The sequence below is a fragment of the Takifugu rubripes genome, chromosome 14 (assembly GCF_901000725.2).
Source record: "Takifugu rubripes chromosome 14, fTakRub1.2, whole genome shotgun sequence".
Lineage (NCBI taxonomy): Eukaryota > Metazoa > Chordata > Actinopteri > Tetraodontiformes > Tetraodontidae > Takifugu > Takifugu rubripes.
This window is the reverse complement of record NC_042298.1, coordinates 7,038,265-7,057,977: the sequence shown is the minus strand read 5'-3', so window position 1 is coordinate 7,057,977 and position 19,713 is coordinate 7,038,265. Positions and strand designations below refer to the sequence as shown.

Sequence of the window (19,713 nt, the reverse complement as noted above, 5' to 3'; positions counted from 1 at the left end):
ATGAATTATCTCACTACATGTGAGAGCAGAAGGCAAAAGCAGATGCTTCCCACTTTTTTTAATGTTTCCACACCACTGGAGCAAACCTCCGCTCAGTGGAGTCATGTGTGCTCTGCCTGCGTCCTTTTCTTTTTTTATCGGGTGTGTGTGTGCGTGTGTGTGTGCGTGTGCGTGCAGTGCAGACTCACAGCTGAGCCTCGGAGCAGTCGAGCACGCACGCCAGCCAAGCCAAACGCAGCCAGGGCTGACTGGGACAGGTGAGAGGTTGAGTCTGGCACGCGTGCGTCACGCCACTCCCCCACCAAGCATGTACGGACGTGGAAAAATACAAAAAAGGTGCTCAGCTGCTGAAGAGATGAATGTGTTTCTGTGTTAAAACAAGGAGCCATTTTAAAGTCCTTCATAATAAATCATCTGCAACAAAAAAAAAAAAATCCTAAGAAAGATGTCAAACTGGAGGTGTCAAAGCACATCCGGGACATCATGATTAAAGCATCCTTTTAACTTAAATGAGTCTGTGGGATTCCCAGTGATTAGACACACAGAAAATGATTTCAATGCAGAGGAAATATAGGCTCCTCACCTGAAGACGTAGTAGAGTCATATATTCTAATCAACTACAGAGGAGCTCCTCTTGAGCGGCGTGTATAAGTTCTCTCTGCAGTGCTGTTTCACACTCTGCAGACTCTTCGTATACATGCTTGCCTGCAGCAGTCGCGCTCTCTGCTTGCTGTTTTGTTGTCAGCTCCGATCTCTTTATGACCCGATGCACCGATTTTTCTGCACAGATTCGCTCATTTGAGGGCTTTTGTCTTGTTCACGCCACATTACTCTCATATTGTTATTTGCGTTCTCGTTGCTGCTTAATTTTATCACTGTGGTAAAGCACCTATGAGGGAAATGTGACACTGCTCTGGCACTCAGTTTATTGAGAACACTTTTTAAAAGGTGATACTTGAGGGTAGAAAAAGAAATGAAATCAGTTGAGATTTGTGAGCCTCTCTCTGAGGAATGAAAACACACCTGTCAAAGGAAGGGGCGGGGCCAAAACAAGTGTGTTGACACTTTGTCTCACTTGACCTGATCAGGCCCAACACGCTCAGGGAGAATCATTCAGAAAGACGATGGCCTGGAGACGAGCCGGTGCAACACGGAGGAGCTGCTGAGAGAATGCGAAGCTGAGGAAGAGAGGATAAAAAGGAGCCGCCATGACGTGGAGGAACCCCCTGGGTCTGCTGAGGGACTCCGTGACAGCTCAGAGGATGCGGGAGAAGGAGCTGCGCAGTTTGAAGTCCAACCTGCCTTACGAGGGTCAGGGCAAGGGGAGTCAGCCCAACCGGCACTTCCCTGGCAACGCCATCAAGACCACCAAATACACCCCCCTCCTCTTCATCCCCATGAACCTCTTTGAGCAGTTCCACCGGCTGGCCAACCTTTACTTTGTCGGCCTGGCGATTCTAAACTTTGTCCCTGTAGTGAACGCGTTCCAGCCTGAGGTGGCTCTGATCCCCATCTGCGTCATCCTGGCTCTGACGGCGCTGAAGGACGCCTGGGAGGACTTCAGGAGGTACCAGTCGGACAGAAAGCTCAACAACCGGCCCTGCTTCATTTACACCAGGTAAACCACTCAAAGACACGCGTTGTCTCCAGAGCCCGACAACAACATCTCGCACACGTGATGAATTCCACATTTTGCCTTTTGCGTCAGCAAAGACAGCGATGGTTCATCTATTTTGAAATTCAGGGAGAAAATTGAATAATAACCCCCAGAGAGGGTCCTTTTCAAAGCACTCCTGTGATCATGAGACAGCAGAATGGGTGGTAGGTGAAGGGCCACGGACACATGGGAGAAGCCACCAGTACCCCTGGGCCTGTTAGTGGACACAAGTCGTCTCTGCCTCAGATAACCCGCAGTCGAATCGTGGCGAGGGGGGTCTCCGTTGGAGAGCTGGGCGGAGAAGCTAAAGCTGCATTTTAGGCTTGTAAAGATTAGAACAATATCGATTTGCTGGGATTCCTTTGAAGCGTACAAATGGCTCCAGATGAAGCTGGAGAATAAATGTAAGATTTCGACACACTTTTTCTCCAGCACGGTGAAGCACCAGCCTGTGTCGTGCATGTCAAAGGAGAGGATTTTATTTAGGAGTCACAGAGGTGTTGAGCATGTGCAGTTGACCAAGACATTCCAGGAGTACCTGACCTTTCGTCAATCTACAATCAATTCGTCATCATACTGTATGAAAAGGTTGATTGTCAGTTAAGCGACTCGTTATTTTTCCATGTCTCACAAACACTTTGCTCCATTTTCAGATTGTATGAATGCGACTTTATCACAAGTATTATCAAAACACATCAGTTATCTGAAGCACCATCTCTGTTCAACAGGTGTATCACAAAGACGTATCAGTGAGCTCAAGAAAGAGGAGCAACACGTCTCACATTCTGTTGCTTTAGACTTCAAAAGTGTGTTCAGATTTGGTGATTAGATGGACAGTAGAACTGTAGCGCATGTAAGATCTTTGAGGTAAAGGGGGAAAAAAGCTTAGAAAAATAATTTACATGCTCTTTTGTAAAGTGCTTGATGACAGGATCAGCACGGCTCCCTGCTCCCCGCAGCCTAGCCAGGCAAAAAATATAAAGAGAGCTAGCTTAGCATAAATAAATCAGGGCTGGACTGGTCTTTAGCGAGAGATTGTGTTGTTTCAGGTTCTTTGGCCTGAGAACAGTTTTACAAAGATCAAAGAAACATTTTAAAAAGTCATCGGGAAAAAAAATTGTGATAATTGATCCTGTTTGTTCTCTAAAGTGATTCAATTTTACATTGAGAGGGGAGAAAATCACTGCAATTACACAGAGCTGCGCCTGAGCACAATGCACCTTGTTGTCTCTGTAAATTACTGTATGATTTAGATCATTTTGATGTGGTTCCTCGGTTGCTAAGCTAAGCTTCGCTGCCTCTGCATCTGGTCCTCTGCAGTGAAATACTCTTTTCCCCAGCGTGGGATCATGAGCGACGCCTTTGACAGCTGGACCTCCCTCTTCTGGAAACTGTTATTCTGGCTTCCTGGCATCTACAAAAGCCTGCAAGAGCTGTTTTTTGACAGGAGAATACATTTGCACAAAGTATACAACATGCTAAAAATACACCCACCACCCCCCTCCCGGCTTTGTCTGGAGCGGGGTGTGGTGTTGTGTGTCAGGCGTGAGATCAGGTCCTACATGCAGGGCAGCATACCTGCAGCTCCTGTCATTTGGGGCTCAGCCAGCTTGACGTGCAGGTTGAAACCGGGAAGCATGTGGCCTTCCAGGAAGCTTCAAATCTTCCACTAAGTTCATTCAGACCATGTCTCTCTAAACATTCCCTCTGCTAAAGTTCCCTCATTCTAAAGAACCCACTAACACACAAACACAAATACACAAGAAATAACAGTGCTTTTTAAAAATTATTTTTAAGGAGGAAAATGATTGATTTTAGTGCGTGCGTACGTGCGTAAGTGAGGAAAAATCCATGTAAATGCTGCCCAGGCTGCTTTGGTTCTAATTGCAGGAGCGAGATGGCGTTTGTGAAGAAGTGTTGGAAGGACGTGCGAGTGGGGGATTTTGTGAAGGTAGTCTGTAATGAGATCGTCCCCGCAGACCTCCTCCTCCTGCACACATCGGACCCCAACGGCGTTTGCCACATAGAGACGGCCAACCTGGATGGAGAAACCAACCTGAAGCAGAGGAGGACGGTGTCTGGCCTCTGCACCACCGTAAGGAAGGAATGAATATCCTCGGGTGGATCCAGTCGAGCACCTGAGAAGTCTCCATTCCTGTTACAGTGACATCAGCCCATCCTCTTGGTCTCTTTCAGTCTCCCAAATTCGAAGCCGACAGCTTCAGCAGCACTGTGGTGTGTGAAAGGCCCAACAACAACCTGAATCATTTTAAATGTTATGTGTGAGTATCAAACCCTCAGATCACACAGACCCTCCTCATCGTTACAGTGAGGCCTTTCACTGCAGCCAAGCAAAACTAATTCCGAGGCACTTTCTGCACTTTGTGATTCCACCAGAGGCGTTATTAAGGCTGTAATAGACTTTAATCGATTTCTTCAGTCGCCGCAGCTCTTAACTGCGCCCGGCGAGTGCTGGCCACTGGAAAGCAGGAAGCTTGCTAATAGGGAATGCATAAACTATAATGAACATCTAAGCAGATCTGAGAGCACAGTAAGGATCCTCGCTGTCTCCTGCCGCAGAGAGAAACCTGATAAGGAGCGAGTGGGTGCTGGGATTGAGAGTCTGCTGCTGCGTGGCTGCACAATCAGAAACACGGAGCATGCTGTGGGCTTCGTGGTGTACGCAGGTATACCCTCCGTTTAATCCCCTCTGCCTCGCCGCCCTGCCTGAAAGCTTTCAAAATCAGTTAGGATGCTGTGTGAAATTAACGGAAGACTTAGATTTAGCAAAAGTATCGTCTCAAATGGGGGAATAGTGAATCACCTCTGCTTGAATTGCACTTTAAAGTCTTTCACTTCATAAAGGCCCTTTTGCTCCAAAAGTTCACGTAAATGTTACGTTCACATTACTCTAAGCTGTATTTACCAATATGTTATACATGTATGAATAGTACACATTCTGACCATTTTAAAAACAAATTACAGAAAGCTTCATTTTATTAATTTGGCGCTTCATCCATTTATCATTCATTTACAGTGTCGAACAGTTAATAAAGTAATGAGTTATAAAAGAGGAAGAAGGCCACATGATTGGCAGTATTTATTTCAAATTCTGCAGATAAAATTGTTTATTAAGCGACTTAGTTTAATTAAGTTACATTAACAACAAAATAGGAGAAAATATGATGACAATAGTGTGAGTAATGCCTTGCATGCACTGGGGGAGTGTTTGGTGTATTGGACATGTTATGATTCTATTAGTCGACTACTGTCCTTAAACTGCCCCACGGGGACAATTAAGATTCTCCTCTACATGTTTTCTGATGGGGGGGTGCGGTAATCAATTTTCCTTCCTGCGTCTGATGATAACTGAATTGACCTCTTATAATCCCGCATTTAAGGTCGTGAAACCAAATCGATGCTCAACAATAATGGGCCAAGATACAAGCGGAGCAAACTGGAGCGGAAGCTGAACGTAGACGTCATCTTCTGCGTCATTCTCCTCTTCGCAATGTGTCTCGTTGGAGCTGTGGGTCAGTCCTTAATTATGCAACTTGACTATAAAATCACGATATTTGTCCATGATTGATGCTTTTACTGTAGCGGGATGTTTAATTTCCGTCATAAAAATAATGAAACCACGCTCGCTTTGGCCACGAGCCCAAAAGTGTTCTGTGAGAGTAGTCGGAGGAGACAGGGGAAGCTGTGGTACCAAAAATAACCTTCCTCTCTAAACGACAGTCAGCGTGATTAATTTTCCTGTCCTCACACATGCAGGTCACACTTTAGTCCTGGAGGCGCTGCCTGGCGTGCCCCCCTACCTGGTGCCCAACAGCAGCGGTGGTCGGGACCACCCCAGCTTGTCTGGTTTTTACATGTTCTTCACCATGATCATCCTCCTGCAGGTCTCTGCCACAAGCATTTGTCACTATTCCCAATCCCGTATTTGATTTCTCTCGCCTGCTGGTCAGCAAATTCCAATTTTTCCCCTTCAGATCCTGATTCCCATCTCCCTCTACATCTCCATTGAGATGGTGAAGATCGGCCAGATCTTCTTCATCACTAATGACGTGGATCTGTACGACGAAGAGAGCGACAGCCGCGTCCAGTGTAAGTCCCTCAACATCACGGAGGACCTGGGGCAGATCGAGTACATCTTCTCGGACAAAACTGGCACTCTGACGGAGAACAAGATGGTGTTCCGCAGATGCTCCATCATGGGCACTGAGTACCCACACAAGGAGAACGGTAATCCTTCACTCTACTCTAAAAAAGAGTGGCAGCTTCAGTGTCTGTCACCAGTGTCACACTTTCAAGTAATCATCATATTAGAAAAAAAAAAAAAACTATCTCAGTAGGAGTCACAGAGGTAAAAGAGTTTGGGAAATTTTCTGATTGTAAATGTACTTCTGAATCTCCCCAACTCCAAGAACTCTAAAATGATCCCAGAAAATGTCAGTGAATCTCAAATAAATCAAAGGAAACCACCTGGCGCTACGGGAAACATCAAGCTAGACTAAGCAAGCTGTGGGAAGTCATTTCAGATGTGTGTAAGTCAGAGACAGATACTGTATATATCAGGATGCTGTTTGGAACTTGCAGCCATTCGCCTCGCTGTCCTCGAGGAGCCAGAATCAGAGGAGAATATCATCTTTGACCAGAAGCCACGACCCTCAAAGTCTCAATGGTTCCTGGATCTGGAGAACAGTCCAGAGGGCACGCAACATGATCATGGCGCACGGCGGAATTGCAAAGCGCCAGGAAATGCCCGCGGTGATGCGGCCTTCAGCAGTCTACTGGTAAGAGTCACTTTGCCGGGAGGAAAATGTGTTTGGATCCGTCAGGATATGATAGTGGGGGTAAAGTTAATCAATTGTTTATTAGATTAGTTACCAACCTACCAATTCACTTATTTTTCTGAGTAGCACAAGTCCTGGAATCCGGTCATGTTCCAATGATAAAGGTTTCCAACTGAGACGTCTACTCTTACCACTCTACAGGCTGATGAATCGCATATTGCTCATTTCTAAAACAAGTCTGAGAGCCTATGATACTTATTAGTGTAATTAATGGGACTAATCTGTTTATCAGTATAAAATTATGAACTTGAAGGAGTCCCAGGAGTCACACCCAGGGCGACAGCTAGTCTGACTGAAACGCCACGCTTCAGACACTCCTCCCATTGTTCAAATCCTGTTTCAAACCCACAGAGAAAACAAATTAAACTGATCGTGTCCAACCTAAATGTGCCCTTCAGGTTGTTGTTGTTTTTTTTGTTAAATATAAACTCAGCAGACCATAAATCACAATTTGTTTGCCAAAATCTGCCCTGTCCTTGTGTCAAAGCGCCTCTCGGTCCCGGTCCCTCCTGCAGATGGCCGAGCTGCTAGGTGTCAGCGATGAGCACATCCATTTTGGCTCAAAGTCACCCAAGAGTCTGTGACAGGACATATGGTCATGCTGGGAATGGCACAGCACCCATCACAGATGTCATACTGACTGTAAACATGTACATGTTATTGTCATGTTCAGGTACAAAGTTGATCCGTGTCTCTTTTTGACTGTTTCGAAAAGAGACTGGAGGGTCAGGCTGAGAGGAAAAAAGTTTTATTTTGTTTCCCTGTCGCAGCCAGCGCACGTCATTCATGTGAATCCTAACTTCCTCCAGACCTTCTGTATTTATCTAAGTCGCTCTTGGTATATTTGGACACACAGACAAACAGGGGGATACATTTTCTAAATAGAATAGAAAAAAACTCAACATAAGCTTGTAATATTTTTTTGACAGGAAACTGAAGTGATTCCAGACAGGAAGCTGCTTCAGAAGATTAGCAGCAGCTGCGGCCGCATGACAGATCCTTACCTGGACTTTTTCCTAGCTCTCGCCATTTGCAACACGGTTGTGGTTTCCATGGCAACAGCTCAGCAAGGGCGGGTGAGTGCTCCATTTACTGCAGCCACAGATGAGAAGTAGAGATGGAGGGCACAGTCAGGAGAGGAAAGATGGATGCCGTGTTTGTTTCCCCGAAACTTGGCAGACACTGACATTCTGATGGCTGTCACGGACCATTTTACACGTCCAACCACATCGGGTTGCTGCAGAATAACACACTACAATCAGTGAAACGCAACAAAAATAATTTGCTCTTCATATTAAACCCAAAGATGGAGTCAGGACTTGAAAGTTTCTTCATTATTGTCAAGGTTTCTGCTCTTTCATCAGTGGTCTGCACTAATTTCCCTTCTTTGAAGCCCCAGTTGGAAAGAGCCCTCGCTAAATTAGCCAGGCAGTAAAGTGAGAATTGCAGGGGCGATCAGGGTTGCCTTTATTAATTTTAGTACTCACTGTTCTGAGGTCTGGCAGATGGGAGGAATATGTGGGTTTTCCCCTGAGTTTGTAATTAAAGTCAAAAGCACAACAGAAACAGACTGGAAAGTGATGGCAAGGATTAAAGAGTTATTTTATGTTCAGGAGCAGTCCGACTGTTCATATCAAAGTTTACACGCACATCTCTGTCTTTGGTTCAGGTGAGTGAGTTTTCAGACGCCCGTCAGGTTGAGAACGCGCCGTCCGACCGTTCCAAAAAATCCGGCTCTCTTCTGCAGATCTTCACCTCCTGGCAGCAAAGACCTAAAAGAACCCGCAACATGTCTGATGACTCTGTGTTGGAGGAGAACTTTAACACCGTAAAAACGGAGGGCCCCGCAGGAACCCATACGTGTTCTCTGCACGTTCCAACCCAGGATGACGAGCCCAAAATAAGCTCGGATAATCTGACCTATGAGGCGGAGAGTCCAGATGAAGCAGCCCTGGTGTACGCAGCCAAAGCATATGGCTTCATTCTGCTGCGCCGCAGCCCCAACAGCGTGGCGGTGAGGCTCCCGTCTGGAGAGCTGGTCTTTAAGGTTCTAGACACCTTGACCTTTGACCCTTCCAGGAAGAGGATGTCTGTCTTGGTGGAACATCCAATCACAAAAGAGTATGTGCTCTACACTAAAGGTGCTGACTACACAATTATGGAGCTTCTCGGTACACCCTACGCAGGTAAATGCAGTCGTACAAGAGTTATTAGACATTTATCACACAGGGAGTCAGTAGCAGATAATCCATCATGTATAGATAGATAGATAGATAGATAGATAGATAGATAGATAGATAGATAGATAGATAGATAGATAGATAGATAGATAGATAGATAGATAGATAGATAGATAGATAGGTAGGTAGGTAGGTAGGTAGGTAGGTAGGTAGATAGATAGATAGATAGATAGATAGATAGATAGATAGATAGATAGATAGATAGATAGATAGATGCTAACTACTGTACATGTCTTTTCAGAACACCTCCAGGGGAATCACAAAAACATCGCAGCAGACACGCAGCATCATCTCGACTGCTACGCTAAAGATGGGCTGCGCACCCTTTGCTTTGCAAAAAAGGTCCAAAATGGGACACATTGAAGCTGTTTTCTACATAAGCACTGTGTCATTCTTCCTTGCGTGCGCTGCAGGTCGTGAGCGAGGAGGCATATAAAACCTGGGCAGTGAACAGGCAGAGAGCTCTGGCTGCTATAGACAACAGAGAGCAGCTCGTCATGGAAACGGCCGTAGAGTTAGAGACAAACCTGTCCCTGCTGGGTAATACACATCAGCCCAGCGCACAGTGTTAATAAAAGACAGGATATTTAATAATGCCTGTGCATAACAGCCGTGCATGACTCTGTCCCTCTTTCCCTGCAGGGGCGACGGGCATTGAGGACCGTCTACAGGAGAACGTACCAGACACCATTGTGGCGCTGCGGGAGGCTGGGATCCAGATGTGGGTACTGACTGGTGACAAACCAGAGACAGCTGTCAACATCGGATATGCTTCCAGGCTGTTGGAAGAGGACGACCTGGTCATAAACATGAGCTGTAAAAACAAGGTGAGGAGGATGCTTCAACAGTGAAGCGAGGACTCTTCCATCTGTGAGCTTCTCTCCCTTCAATTTAAATGACGGAGCCTTTTCACTACCTTTACTTTTTAACCTGAAGGTCAACCTGTCCCATTTCCATCCCAGAGAGACGAGATGTCATGTGTGGGCTCGTACCTCTGAGATCATTAAGGGCCTGGTAGCGCAGGATTGAGCTTTTCATAACCCGGCCATGATAAATCATTCCTGCCATTAAATCATCTGAAATGACAAACACGGGGAAGTTTTCAGGGCAGGCTGAGTCTCAGACAGAAATGGGCATTAATGATGAACCAAGTGAAGTACAATTATGTAATTTCTAATGCTTTCCTATCTAATTACCAGGCTAATATTCAAACCCTCACAGGAAATACCCCTGGTGATCCAGAGCGGAGGCGGGCAGATAATGAACTGTTTTACCGTACTGACCACCTGAGGAATGCCTTCCCCCAGTCCTTCCCTTCCCTTATCTAATAAAATGTAGTCACTGTTAGACAGATGATACCAGCAGAACCCATTTCTTGTAAATTCATTGTGTCAGCTCTCCTTTCTGCTAATGGGCTGCAGCTATTTACACACGGTGATGACGGGTCTGATGGGACCAGAGTCTGGAATTGATTGCAGTCAGACATGATCATGACTCAGCAGCGCAGCAATCTTTCCTGTATGAGCACAAATGATAACCTGAGCCCTGGTGCACCCAACAGATGCGTCCCCCCTCTGTGGGCTTTCTTATCATGATATAAATGTGGACTAGATTAAAAAAGCATCTCTTAGTCTTGATGGGGAAAATACAGGTTGCAAGAATGTAATACGTTTCCTCAGAACCCCCCCCCCCCCCCCCTCCCTTTTTAACTGCATCACACAACCTAACGTGGCTGCCAGGGACCAAAACGGATTTTTCCATGATGACGTCCTGAAATATTTCCACTTGAGAGCATCAAGTAGATATTTTTAGAACGTGGTGCTGCAATTAGAAATTTGGCTTTGAAAAATTTGGCTTTTAAGAATTGAAATGCGACCACTATCCTGGGCCTGTGTTAATATTTGTATTTTATTTATACATGAGCAAAAACACACAACAAAAAATAACTAAATTTTTTAATTAATTAAAGTCGATTATATAATTTATTTATTTTGTATTATTTTTTAAAGCAAATACCCCAACTAGCATGTAACTTTTATCAGATAAGTCTGCTTTATTGACAGTTCTGCTGCGTGTCCACAGAGGATTTCAATTTCTTTACTATCAAACCTTTGGTGCAAAGACAAATTCACACTAAGTCCTTGTAAAGTGGAAGAACTGTGGAAAAAATGCAAAGAAAATATATGTTTCCATAACGTTAACAGTTGCTGTATTTCAGAAGGTTTCACCGTGAAGTAAAGAGCTGTGTCTTCCCAGTTAACGTGCACCTCCATCATGGACTGCACGCTGGAGGAGGTGAGGAGGTACAACGCGGACCCCCGTAACGTGGGCACGACCCAGAACATCTCACTGGTCATCGACGGACGCACCCTGAGCATGGCGCTCTCCCCGGACCTGCAGGGGGGCTTCCTTGAGCTGGCCAAGCACTGCCGCTCCGTGCTCTGCTGCAGAGTCACGCCTCTCCAGAAGAGCGGGGTGGTGAAGCTGGTCAGGGAAAAGCTCAAAGTTATGACTCTTGCTGTTGGTAAGCACGCACCAGCTGACTAAAATGACCCATATTGCCCATGTTTTCTGCCTGAGGTTTTAAAGGTTTTTTTTCGATGACGGTCTAAAAGAGCATACAGTAAACCAAGAAACTGGTTGATTCTTTAGTGTCGTTTCAAGGTTGACAGACGCACTCAGCCGTGGTATTTAGGTCAACCTGAAGCGTTTACAGGAAATGAGTCAACAATCCAGTGCAGCTTCATCTGAAAACCTGCTGCTATTTACGATAATTGAATTCTCCTCGTTTCTCTCTGTGACTGATCCCTCCGCTGTGGCTTTAGGTGACGGTGCCAATGATGTCAACATGATCCAAGCGGCTGATATCGGCATTGGGATCTCGGGGCAGGAGGGCATGCAGGTCTGCAAGGACGTCTTTGAGTCTGAAAGCGCCAGCCTTTCTTTTGCTACTGGATCCTGTCTGAAACTCTTCATCCTCTGCAGGCGGCCATGGCGAGCGATTTCGCCATTTCTCACTTCAAGCACCTGCAGAAACTCCTCCTGGTTCATGGACACTGGTGCTACAGCCGCCTGGCTAACATGATCATTTACTTCTTCTATAAGAATGTGGTGAGTCCTCAATCCGCCGCTGCTGTCCACATCAGGGAGAGGATGTTTTAACCTGAGTTTGCTTCTTCTTCCAGGCGTACGTCAACCTTCTGTTCTGGTATCAGTTCTTCTGTGGCTTCTCTGGAACTACCATGATCGACTACTGGCTGATGATTTTTTTTAACCTCTTTTTCACCTCTGCGCCGCCCATCATGTTTGGGATAATGGACAAAGACCTCTCTGCAGAGATGCTGCTGGGTGTCCCTGAACTGTACAGGACCGGGCAGCGTGCGGGGGTCAGTAAAAACTTGTTTTTTTCAGCCAAAATGAAATGAAAATGCCTAAAACCCTTCGCTGTCATTCTCTGCAGGAATACAACTTTTTAACTTTCTGGATTTCTATGCTTGATGGCTTCTATCAGAGCCTGGTGTGTTTTTTTATTCCATACCTGGTAAGAAAAGATTTGGAACCCTCCACATTTGTATGTGAGCTTCTACTCTGTCAAACAAAACTGTTGAACTGTTTTCTCCCTCAGGTTTACCGAGATTCAGATATCGATATTTTCACTTTTGGAACCCCCATTAACACGGTGTCTTTATTTACCATCCTGCTGCACTTGTCAATAGAGATTAAAGCCTGGGTGAGTCCTAAACTGATGGATATCTGCTACAATGATCATGTCATACTTAAAGTCAGCCACGACTCTTCCATTTGTTGGTCCTGTCTCACACACGTGCTGATCTGACGTCCTCCCCTGATAGCTTATACGCTGACCTGAATGTTGCAGGAACCTACTGAAATCCACAAAGATCTGCTTCTATAATCCCATCTCTCTGCAGTGATTAGTCACTTTTTCCATTGTTTAATTAATGCTTGACCGATATAAAGTCCTATAAGGATTATAGTCTCTCTAATGGTCAACATATTTCCGAGGACCACTGAGAACAGTATCCAGATCTGACTGACTGTGATCGTATTATTACTATTACGGTGTGTTGTTGTAAATATACCTAAATGTGATCTTGTTTTATCCATTTTGCAGACGGTAGTTCACTGGGTAATCATTGTGGGCAGTGTGGCACTGTACTTCATTGTGACTCTTGCCTACAGCAGCATTTGCGTCACCTGTAACCCTCCATCCAACCCGTACTGGATCCTTCAGAGCCAGATGGCCGACCCCATGTTCTACCTTGTCTGCATCATTGCCACAGTGGTGGCTCTGCTGCCCAGGTAACCATCCCTGCTGTTTCCCAGGAGGCATGTCTCGCACATGTGTTTTTTATTTTTTTTTCTTCTTTCTTCTGTCTGTAGTGAAGTTATTTGTAAAACCAATGTTACGCCTTTGATGCAAGATTTAAATAACAGCTTTTAGATCTGTGGTGATCACTGATGATGACTCAGATACATGGTTAGAACATACATTACCTCTCAACAGTTATTCTCCATCAATTAATCTCCTTTAAAATCCACTAATAGGAAAAAAACTGCATCATCAATGTCCAGAGTAATGTTTGGGTTTCTGAATCCTTATTTTATTAGCTTTGATTCATTATGAAATGATCAAGTCAGTGTGCACTCGAGCTATCTGCAGTAGTTCATCCTTGAAATGAAAAGTCAAAGTAAAGTGAGGATAAACTCAATTTCCCAACTGCAGAATAGAATAGAGAAATCCTCCCCCTCATATATTCTTTTACATTGCGTTCATTGAAAAGCAAAAGTACTACTTACAGTTGTTATGCAAAGATGACTTCTGTTCCAATAACAGCTCTTATCAGACTGATAAAAGATCATGGAAATACTTTGTCTAAGTTTATCATATTGCAAAATATCTGAGAATATTCTACTGTGTGACTGCAATGGAGAGTAGTCATATCTGTAGGGTACGTTTGAGTATATTTTAATGTTTGTCTTTACATTTATGGATCATAAGCTCAACGACAGAAAAATCCCCTTCGAAAGCCTTTAGTTGTGTCTTACTGTGGTTAATTACGTTGAATTACAGAGCATTTGATATAGATTAGACATGAGGTGTATTCACCGTGTTTCTCTGCTTTGTAATGAAATTATTTTAATTGTGAACTTGAGGAACAAGCACAGCTTCCTGCTGGTTCCTGATGCTTCTAAAAGAACTGACATTTAGAGGAATGCTCTGATTTACATCAAAGAGCCGTATGTTTTTTTTTTTTAATCACTGCCCTACTTTCTCACCACCACACTCTCTTCCCCAGATACCTATATCACGTGCTGAAGAACTCAATTGCCCCCTCCCCGATCATGCAAGCCAGGCATCTGGATCGGATGCCCCCCTCCACCAGGAGCCAGTGGATCAAGGAGTGGAGGAGCCTCAGAGGTGGAGGGCATGTCAGATACTCGGACCTGTCCGCCCCACCCTCTCCCACCCTGGAGACCCCCGTGGACTTTTATCCTCAGTCTCCTGTCAGCACCAGCGATGATGTCGCTCTAAATGTCATCAGTGAAAGCTACATGAGACCTCAACAATCATGAACGACAGAGACTTGTTTGCTACCCGACGGATTATTTATTCTGAAATTTGTCAATACTATGTTGGGGGTTTTTTTCCCACGGGATGGAGGGAAATCTTACATAAATGCAATCAACCTGAAACACTTTTTCTCACAGACTTGTGACAAATCATCTATTGGGGTGACGAGTTCATTATGCAATGCAGTTCTTGACAAATGTATGCAGGGCCTGTCCTCCTTGCTCCCCTCATATCATGGTGCCATACTGAACACATAAGCCTGTTACTTTCCTGATGGGTTTTCAGTTCACAGTTTTAACCCAATTAGTCATATCACCTAACCCTCCAAACCATGGCACACTTCCAGAACAAAATGTTTGAAATATTCCTGTCACGTAGACACACCACAGACTCCACGCATTCTGTCACGTGATCACCTTCCTGCAGATTGTGCAATTAATTAATCAATTAATGACTTGAAAATGACGGGGCGGCCCTTTGATTAGTTTTGTGATTTATATTGCGTGTATGTATGGATTCCGATTGCTGTATGCGATGGAAAGCCGAATCCACTCGTGAAAAGGGCTGAGTTATCTGTTGGCACACTTCATCTGACAGGAGCGGCTCTGCTTATATAAGAGCCACCGCCTCCAGTTAGATTACTGCTGCCCTCTAGTGTTGGAAGAGAGGAGCTGCAGAAAGGTCAAACCGGACAAAGTCAGCAAAACAGCAGACGAGGCTTCATCGCCTTTAAAAGACACGAATTGTTCAACACATATCTGTGTATATCTTCTTTTTATTGGAGAACAAATACAACAGATGTAAAGGAACCGCAGACTGCGTCTAAACATAAACAAGCTTGTTATAAAACCCATGTATCCAATTACATTCAACTGGCGAAGTAATACAATTTCTTTTTACCGTGTTATATCATGTGGTGCTGAAAATAAGCTAAAGTAAACACTTTTCTAGAAGCACAAAATAATTATGTTTCTTTTAAAATGACAAATGTTTGGCATTTTAACATTTAACAAAAAAGGACATTTGATCTTAAATAAATGTGCTAAAGTCAGCACTGTAATTGATATCTACATAAGATCCAAAAACGCATCATTCCTGCTACTTCATATGTGGGCACTTTAACAATGCATTCATTGTCCTAAATGCAAGATAAAAGCAAACAAAAACAATATCTGACACCTTAAAACAAGGCAAAGAGGAACTATTTTACACTGATAATGTATGATTGCAAAATTTTCCACTGCTGCCGCTGCTTCACCGTGGAAACTGCAGAGAGCAGATCGGACAGCCTGAAGCCATTTCAAAAAAACCCATCATAGCACAACATTTACTGTGTAACCACAAAGAAAGCAGGGAGCCGTTCATGCCAGTCTACCAGGTGGGCATCATATCAGGGAACCACATGCGGCCCAAGTGCTTGGACACCTCACTGTGGATCTGCTCCATGTTGTAGCTGCTGTCGGGAATCAACACCTCCTCCATGATTGACAACTGAGTCAGCCTGCCGCCGCACATCTTGACAAATTCCACAAAGCCGCTGCAGGTTACCTCACACTCGCCCAGCCCGATGGCCGTCAAGCTCTTGCAGCGCTCGCCAATGCGGATCAACTCCTCATCCAAGGGCTCCAGGCCATTGGCGCAGACCACCAGCTCTACCAGACGGGGGCAGTTAAGCCCGATGCGGCCTAGCATCTCTTTGCTGACTGCCCGGCCAAAGTAGAGGTGCGTGACGGGGGTCTCGTCACAGAAGAAAGGCTGAAACTCCTCCTCGTAGAGGAAGAAGTACATGACGATGTTGACCTTGGGCGAGTGCTGCACCAAAGCTTCCCAGCTGCTCCTTTTGATGGTGTGAAAGTGCGTCTGCCCGGGGTTCTCACTCACCACGTCGATGCGCAAGTGCTCCAAGTGGACGTGTTTTTCAGAGGACAGGGCGAGGAGAAGTTCGTCACTGAGGAGGTGGTAGTTCAACGCCAGCTCTCTGAGGCCGTGGCACTGGTCTGCGACACACAGGATCCCTGAGGATGGACAGCACGCGTAAACAGCTTGAACCTCCAGCAATTCGCAATAGCAAAGACTGCATGCAGCATAAAGTTGACTAACATGAGCTACCCATACTGCCCCCCGGTGGTGGGCTGCAGTCTTTTGCCGTCAGTGATCAGTCACACCTTTATGCAGTGTCTGTGTAAATTCTCAGTCATCCAGGTCATTGTATCCAAGGTAGTTTTCTCTGTCAACTGGACTGGGTTTCTTCTCTTGAAGACGTTTCGCCTTCTATCTATTGAAGAAGCTTTCTGGATAGAAGGCGAAACGTCTTCAAGAGAAGAAACCCAGTCCAGTTGACAGAGAAAACTACCTTGGATACCTTTATGCAGTGTTGATTTTATTGTATTAACTTTTAAGAGTTCAGTGACCTGCTGGGGAGACGTGAGGACAGCTGCTCATCTTCAGCAACTTCAGGGTGTCGCTGTTGTTGGCAACCAACACCTTCAGGGAGGGGTCGTCCACCGGCGTGTCGTCAATCTTGATAGAGGACAGAGATTTGGAGTTGACGAACACGACTGTCAGCGCGGACACAAAGTGGGCCTGGAAAGAGGAGAGAAGATGCTGACTAAAGCACAATTTTGTTCGCCGTGTTATGTTTGATTAACGCAAAAGATATTTCATCTTTGAAAAGCAGCACAGTATGCAATGCAGCTGTACGTGCCCGTAAACGTATTTCCCAGAAGGGACAAAACTGTCCAACACTACAGAAACAGCTCACCTGCGACACGTCCATGAAGCTGGGCCTCGCTGTGGAAATCAAGCCCAAGGTCTTAATGGTGCAGTTCACCAACTGGGAGAGAATGTCACACGCTGCCTCTGCGGATTCTGTGCAGCTGTCAACCTGATCAACATGTGCGTTAGAGAATTCAGGCTGTATATGAAGATCTAAATCTGAATAATCTCAGCCATAACGTGTTAAAGCCGAGGGTGCCATCGCAGCTGACATGTCATGGTCAGTCCGGCAGCAGATGGCGCAAACTAAGTGGGAAGTGTGAAAACGGTGGAGGAGGTGTAGAAAGGGGAGATTACTAACCTTGAAGCTGACATACTGCAGGTGCTGTGCGTGCTTCTTGATGATCTGTTGAATGAGGTCAGGGTGAGTGGAGCGCAAGTAAGACGTAGCTGGCTGATTGAGCTCAAACTCAAATCTCCTCCACAGGTCCGGGGTGTGAAAGACGTCGTTCCAGCAGCGGCACACCGACGACGCCCTGGCGCGGTCCACCAGGGACAGATGCTGGAAGATCTGCAGGACGATGTGTGGAGGCAGGTTGCCCCAGTCTGCTGCAGCCGTCTGGGGCAGCCGGGATGCTCCCCGTTTCTGGTTCATAGCTCTCCCATCCTGGGTGGGCAAAGTCTGCGGCGTGGATTTGAGTCCCGTCCTTCCGCGTTTCATTCTGAAAGAGGTGGATCCAAATATTAGCGATTTTCAGGATATTTTACATGTGCTGGGAGAGTGTTGTAATTAATATTTGAAAAAGCGTATTGGAATAAAACTCAAACAACTTCTGAGGGATTTGCTTATGTTTTCACCCTCATGAAGTCAAAGTGATATAAAGGAAATGAAAATGTACTCAAGTAGCAAACAGATGGAGTCAGATAGTCCTCAGGTAAATAGCATATATCAGAAAGTACAAATAATAAGTAAGATAATGTTTACATATATACATGCAAGGGGAATAGAATAGAATCAAAATGTTAAACTATCTTTGCTTAAATTTCAAGACTGGCTTAGGAAGGTCACAAGACATCATTCTCGTTAATATTCGCAATATCTTTCCCTGTGACACATTAAAATACTCGATTTATTAGAGCTGGTGACAGAGTGAAAAACATCAACTCAAATTTAACCCTTTCTTTCAATTCAATGATTACAAGTATGATTCAAAAGTGCTTCACACAACTGTTTCAGGCAACAGACTGGAATATCTCAATATCAGAAGCACAAGTACATCATATGATCTCCTTCATTAGTAGAACTCTCCATATGCTACAACTATCCTTCCTACAGACAACAACAACAACAACAACAACAGCAGCAGCAGCAGCAGTAATAAAAATATTAAACCTTTCGATAATGGCAAACTCACCTCAATAAAAACGCTACTGGCTGTATGGATGGATGCTGTCCCCTGAGATGTCTCTAGAATAGTGAAGGTAACCTTTCAGCCATCCATTCATATAGCCCGGCCATTGACGTGATCCGCTCACATGGCAGCGGCACCAATCTAAACCATTTCCTTCATCCCACTCAGCAGCGGGACTCACCGCCTCAAATCCTCATCCGAGACACTCTTCAACAACAAGCTGATAAACTCCGAATTCTATACATAAAAATGCATTCTCTACCCACCCCTGTACCTAAATCACTAAAGATCTGTATTGAGCTGATCAGGTGAGCAGTATCAGACAACATATACATGCGCAGGATAAATTGACGCGCGTTACTTACGTGGACGTCTTAATAACAACTGCTCCTTCCTCTTTTGGTGCTGGCTTGGTATAAAAAGACAGATTTCAGTGGCAGCCATGACTAGAGGACAGAAGACATCCCTGCAGCTCTGATATAGGACAACGAGGGCGAGCAGTCCCGTTCTAAGCTCTGCCCCCTCTCGGCTTTATACGCGCTGCAGGGCGGCCGGTACACGTGAGGGGCAGAAAACATGGATCCGCTCAGCTGAGGCTCTGCAAACCCTTCCACCGCCGTGCACGCACACGTGCACGCACGGGCTCCGTCAGTGGGGGGGCATACGTTGTTTCAAAGACTGCCTGATTTATTTGAATTATTGGACCATTGCTGGATGTTTGTGCGTTCATATTTGACGTATTTGACCCGTCCGAGGAGTGCACGCGCAGCTCCGAATGTAGGTCAGTGTGTCAAAGTGTGCGCGTTCCTGGGTGCGCGTCTGGTCTGTGACGGACACCCATCATCTCCCAGAGGCTTTACGCGTCCCCTGGGAATAATTTAGCTTCGGCAACAGGTGCTTTGCTTTGCGTTGGTTTGCACACATTTGTGAAAATCGTGCAGTGTCATAACACAGGATACAATATCACGACACGCCCACGCATATTATAACACCTCTATTACACGGTTTATCTGAAATATAGTTCGGAACACGGCATGTCTATTACTTTGACGTAAGCATCTAATATTTTCAGAATACATATATTTAATTTCTGCACTCCAAAACAAACAAAAAAGTTCGAGATCTTTATTACTTTTAAAAACAATTGGAATACTTTTCATTTTATAATTTTCTTTTTTCATAACGAGCTTTTTCAATGCTTCAAGACATAATCTGTTTAGGTGGCTCCAGAAGACTG

The 19,713-nt window shown here is 45.1% G+C and overlaps 2 protein-coding genes across 5 annotated transcripts; one reads left to right on the top strand and one right to left on the bottom strand.

Moving 5' to 3' along the window:
* The first annotated feature begins 1,090 nt into the window (after positions 1 to 1,090).
* atp10b (ATPase phospholipid transporting 10B) lies at positions 1,091 to 15,221 on the top strand. 4 transcript variants are annotated; one of them, XR_003890821.1, is made up of 21 exons: positions 1,091 to 1,618; positions 3,548 to 3,752; positions 3,854 to 3,939; positions 4,238 to 4,344; positions 5,059 to 5,190; positions 5,435 to 5,562; positions 5,653 to 5,905; positions 6,260 to 6,456; positions 7,446 to 7,592; positions 8,186 to 8,702; positions 8,998 to 9,098; positions 9,170 to 9,296; positions 9,399 to 9,583; positions 11,013 to 11,280; positions 11,582 to 11,658; positions 11,742 to 11,867; positions 11,942 to 12,142; positions 12,217 to 12,297; positions 12,382 to 12,486; positions 12,960 to 13,076; positions 14,075 to 14,093. XR_003890821.1 is itself a non-coding variant. In XM_011610721.2 (21 exons), the coding sequence occupies exons 1-21, from the start codon at positions 1,209 to 1,211 to the stop codon at positions 14,349 to 14,351; spliced, it is 3,840 nt and encodes a 1,279-aa protein (XP_011609023.2). In that variant the 5' UTR covers positions 1,091 to 1,208; the 3' UTR covers positions 14,352 to 15,221. The 4 variants fall into 4 exon arrangements, 2 of the variants coding, with proteins under 2 accessions (XP_011609023.2, XP_011609021.2); XR_003890820.1 differs by having other exon boundaries at positions 12,957 to 13,076; XM_011610721.2 differs by having other exon boundaries at positions 8,264 to 8,702; positions 12,889 to 13,076; positions 14,075 to 15,221.
* A 69-nt stretch (positions 15,222 to 15,290) lies between these two features.
* fbxl3l (F-box and leucine-rich repeat protein 3, like) lies at positions 15,291 to 19,167 on the bottom strand. The gene is made up of 5 exons (XM_003970432.3): positions 18,842 to 19,167; positions 17,426 to 17,786; positions 17,111 to 17,233; positions 16,761 to 16,932; positions 15,291 to 16,364 (listed from the first exon to the last, which is right to left on the bottom strand). Exons 2-5 carry the CDS (start codon positions 17,783 to 17,785, stop codon positions 15,721 to 15,723), a joined length of 1,299 nt encoding a protein of 432 aa, XP_003970481.3. The 5' UTR covers position 17,786; positions 18,842 to 19,167; the 3' UTR covers positions 15,291 to 15,720.
* Positions 19,168 to 19,713: the final 546 nt, after the last annotated feature.

Coding starts and splice junctions, on each gene's coding strand:
- atp10b (XM_011610719.2), top strand. CDS start 1,209: ATGACGTGGAGGAACCCCCTGGGTCTGCTGAGGGACTCCGTGACAGCT. Junction 9,099..9,169: donor CCCTTTGCTTTGCAAAAAAG/GTCCAAAATGGG, acceptor CGTGCGCTGCAG/GTCGTGAGCGAGGAGGCATA. Junction 12,143..12,216: donor GGACCGGGCAGCGTGCGGGG/GTCAGTAAAAAC, acceptor CATTCTCTGCAG/GAATACAACTTTTTAACTTT.
- fbxl3l (XM_003970432.3), bottom strand. CDS start 17,785: ATGAAACGCGGAAGGACGGGACTCAAATCCACGCCGCAGACTTTGCCC. Junction 17,234..17,425: donor TGCAGTATGTCAGCTTCAAG/GTTAGTAATCTC, acceptor CATGTTGATCAG/GTTGACAGCTGCACAGAATC. Junction 16,933..17,110: donor GCTTCATGGACGTGTCGCAG/GTGAGCTGTTTC, acceptor TCCTCTTTCCAG/GCCCACTTTGTGTCCGCGCT.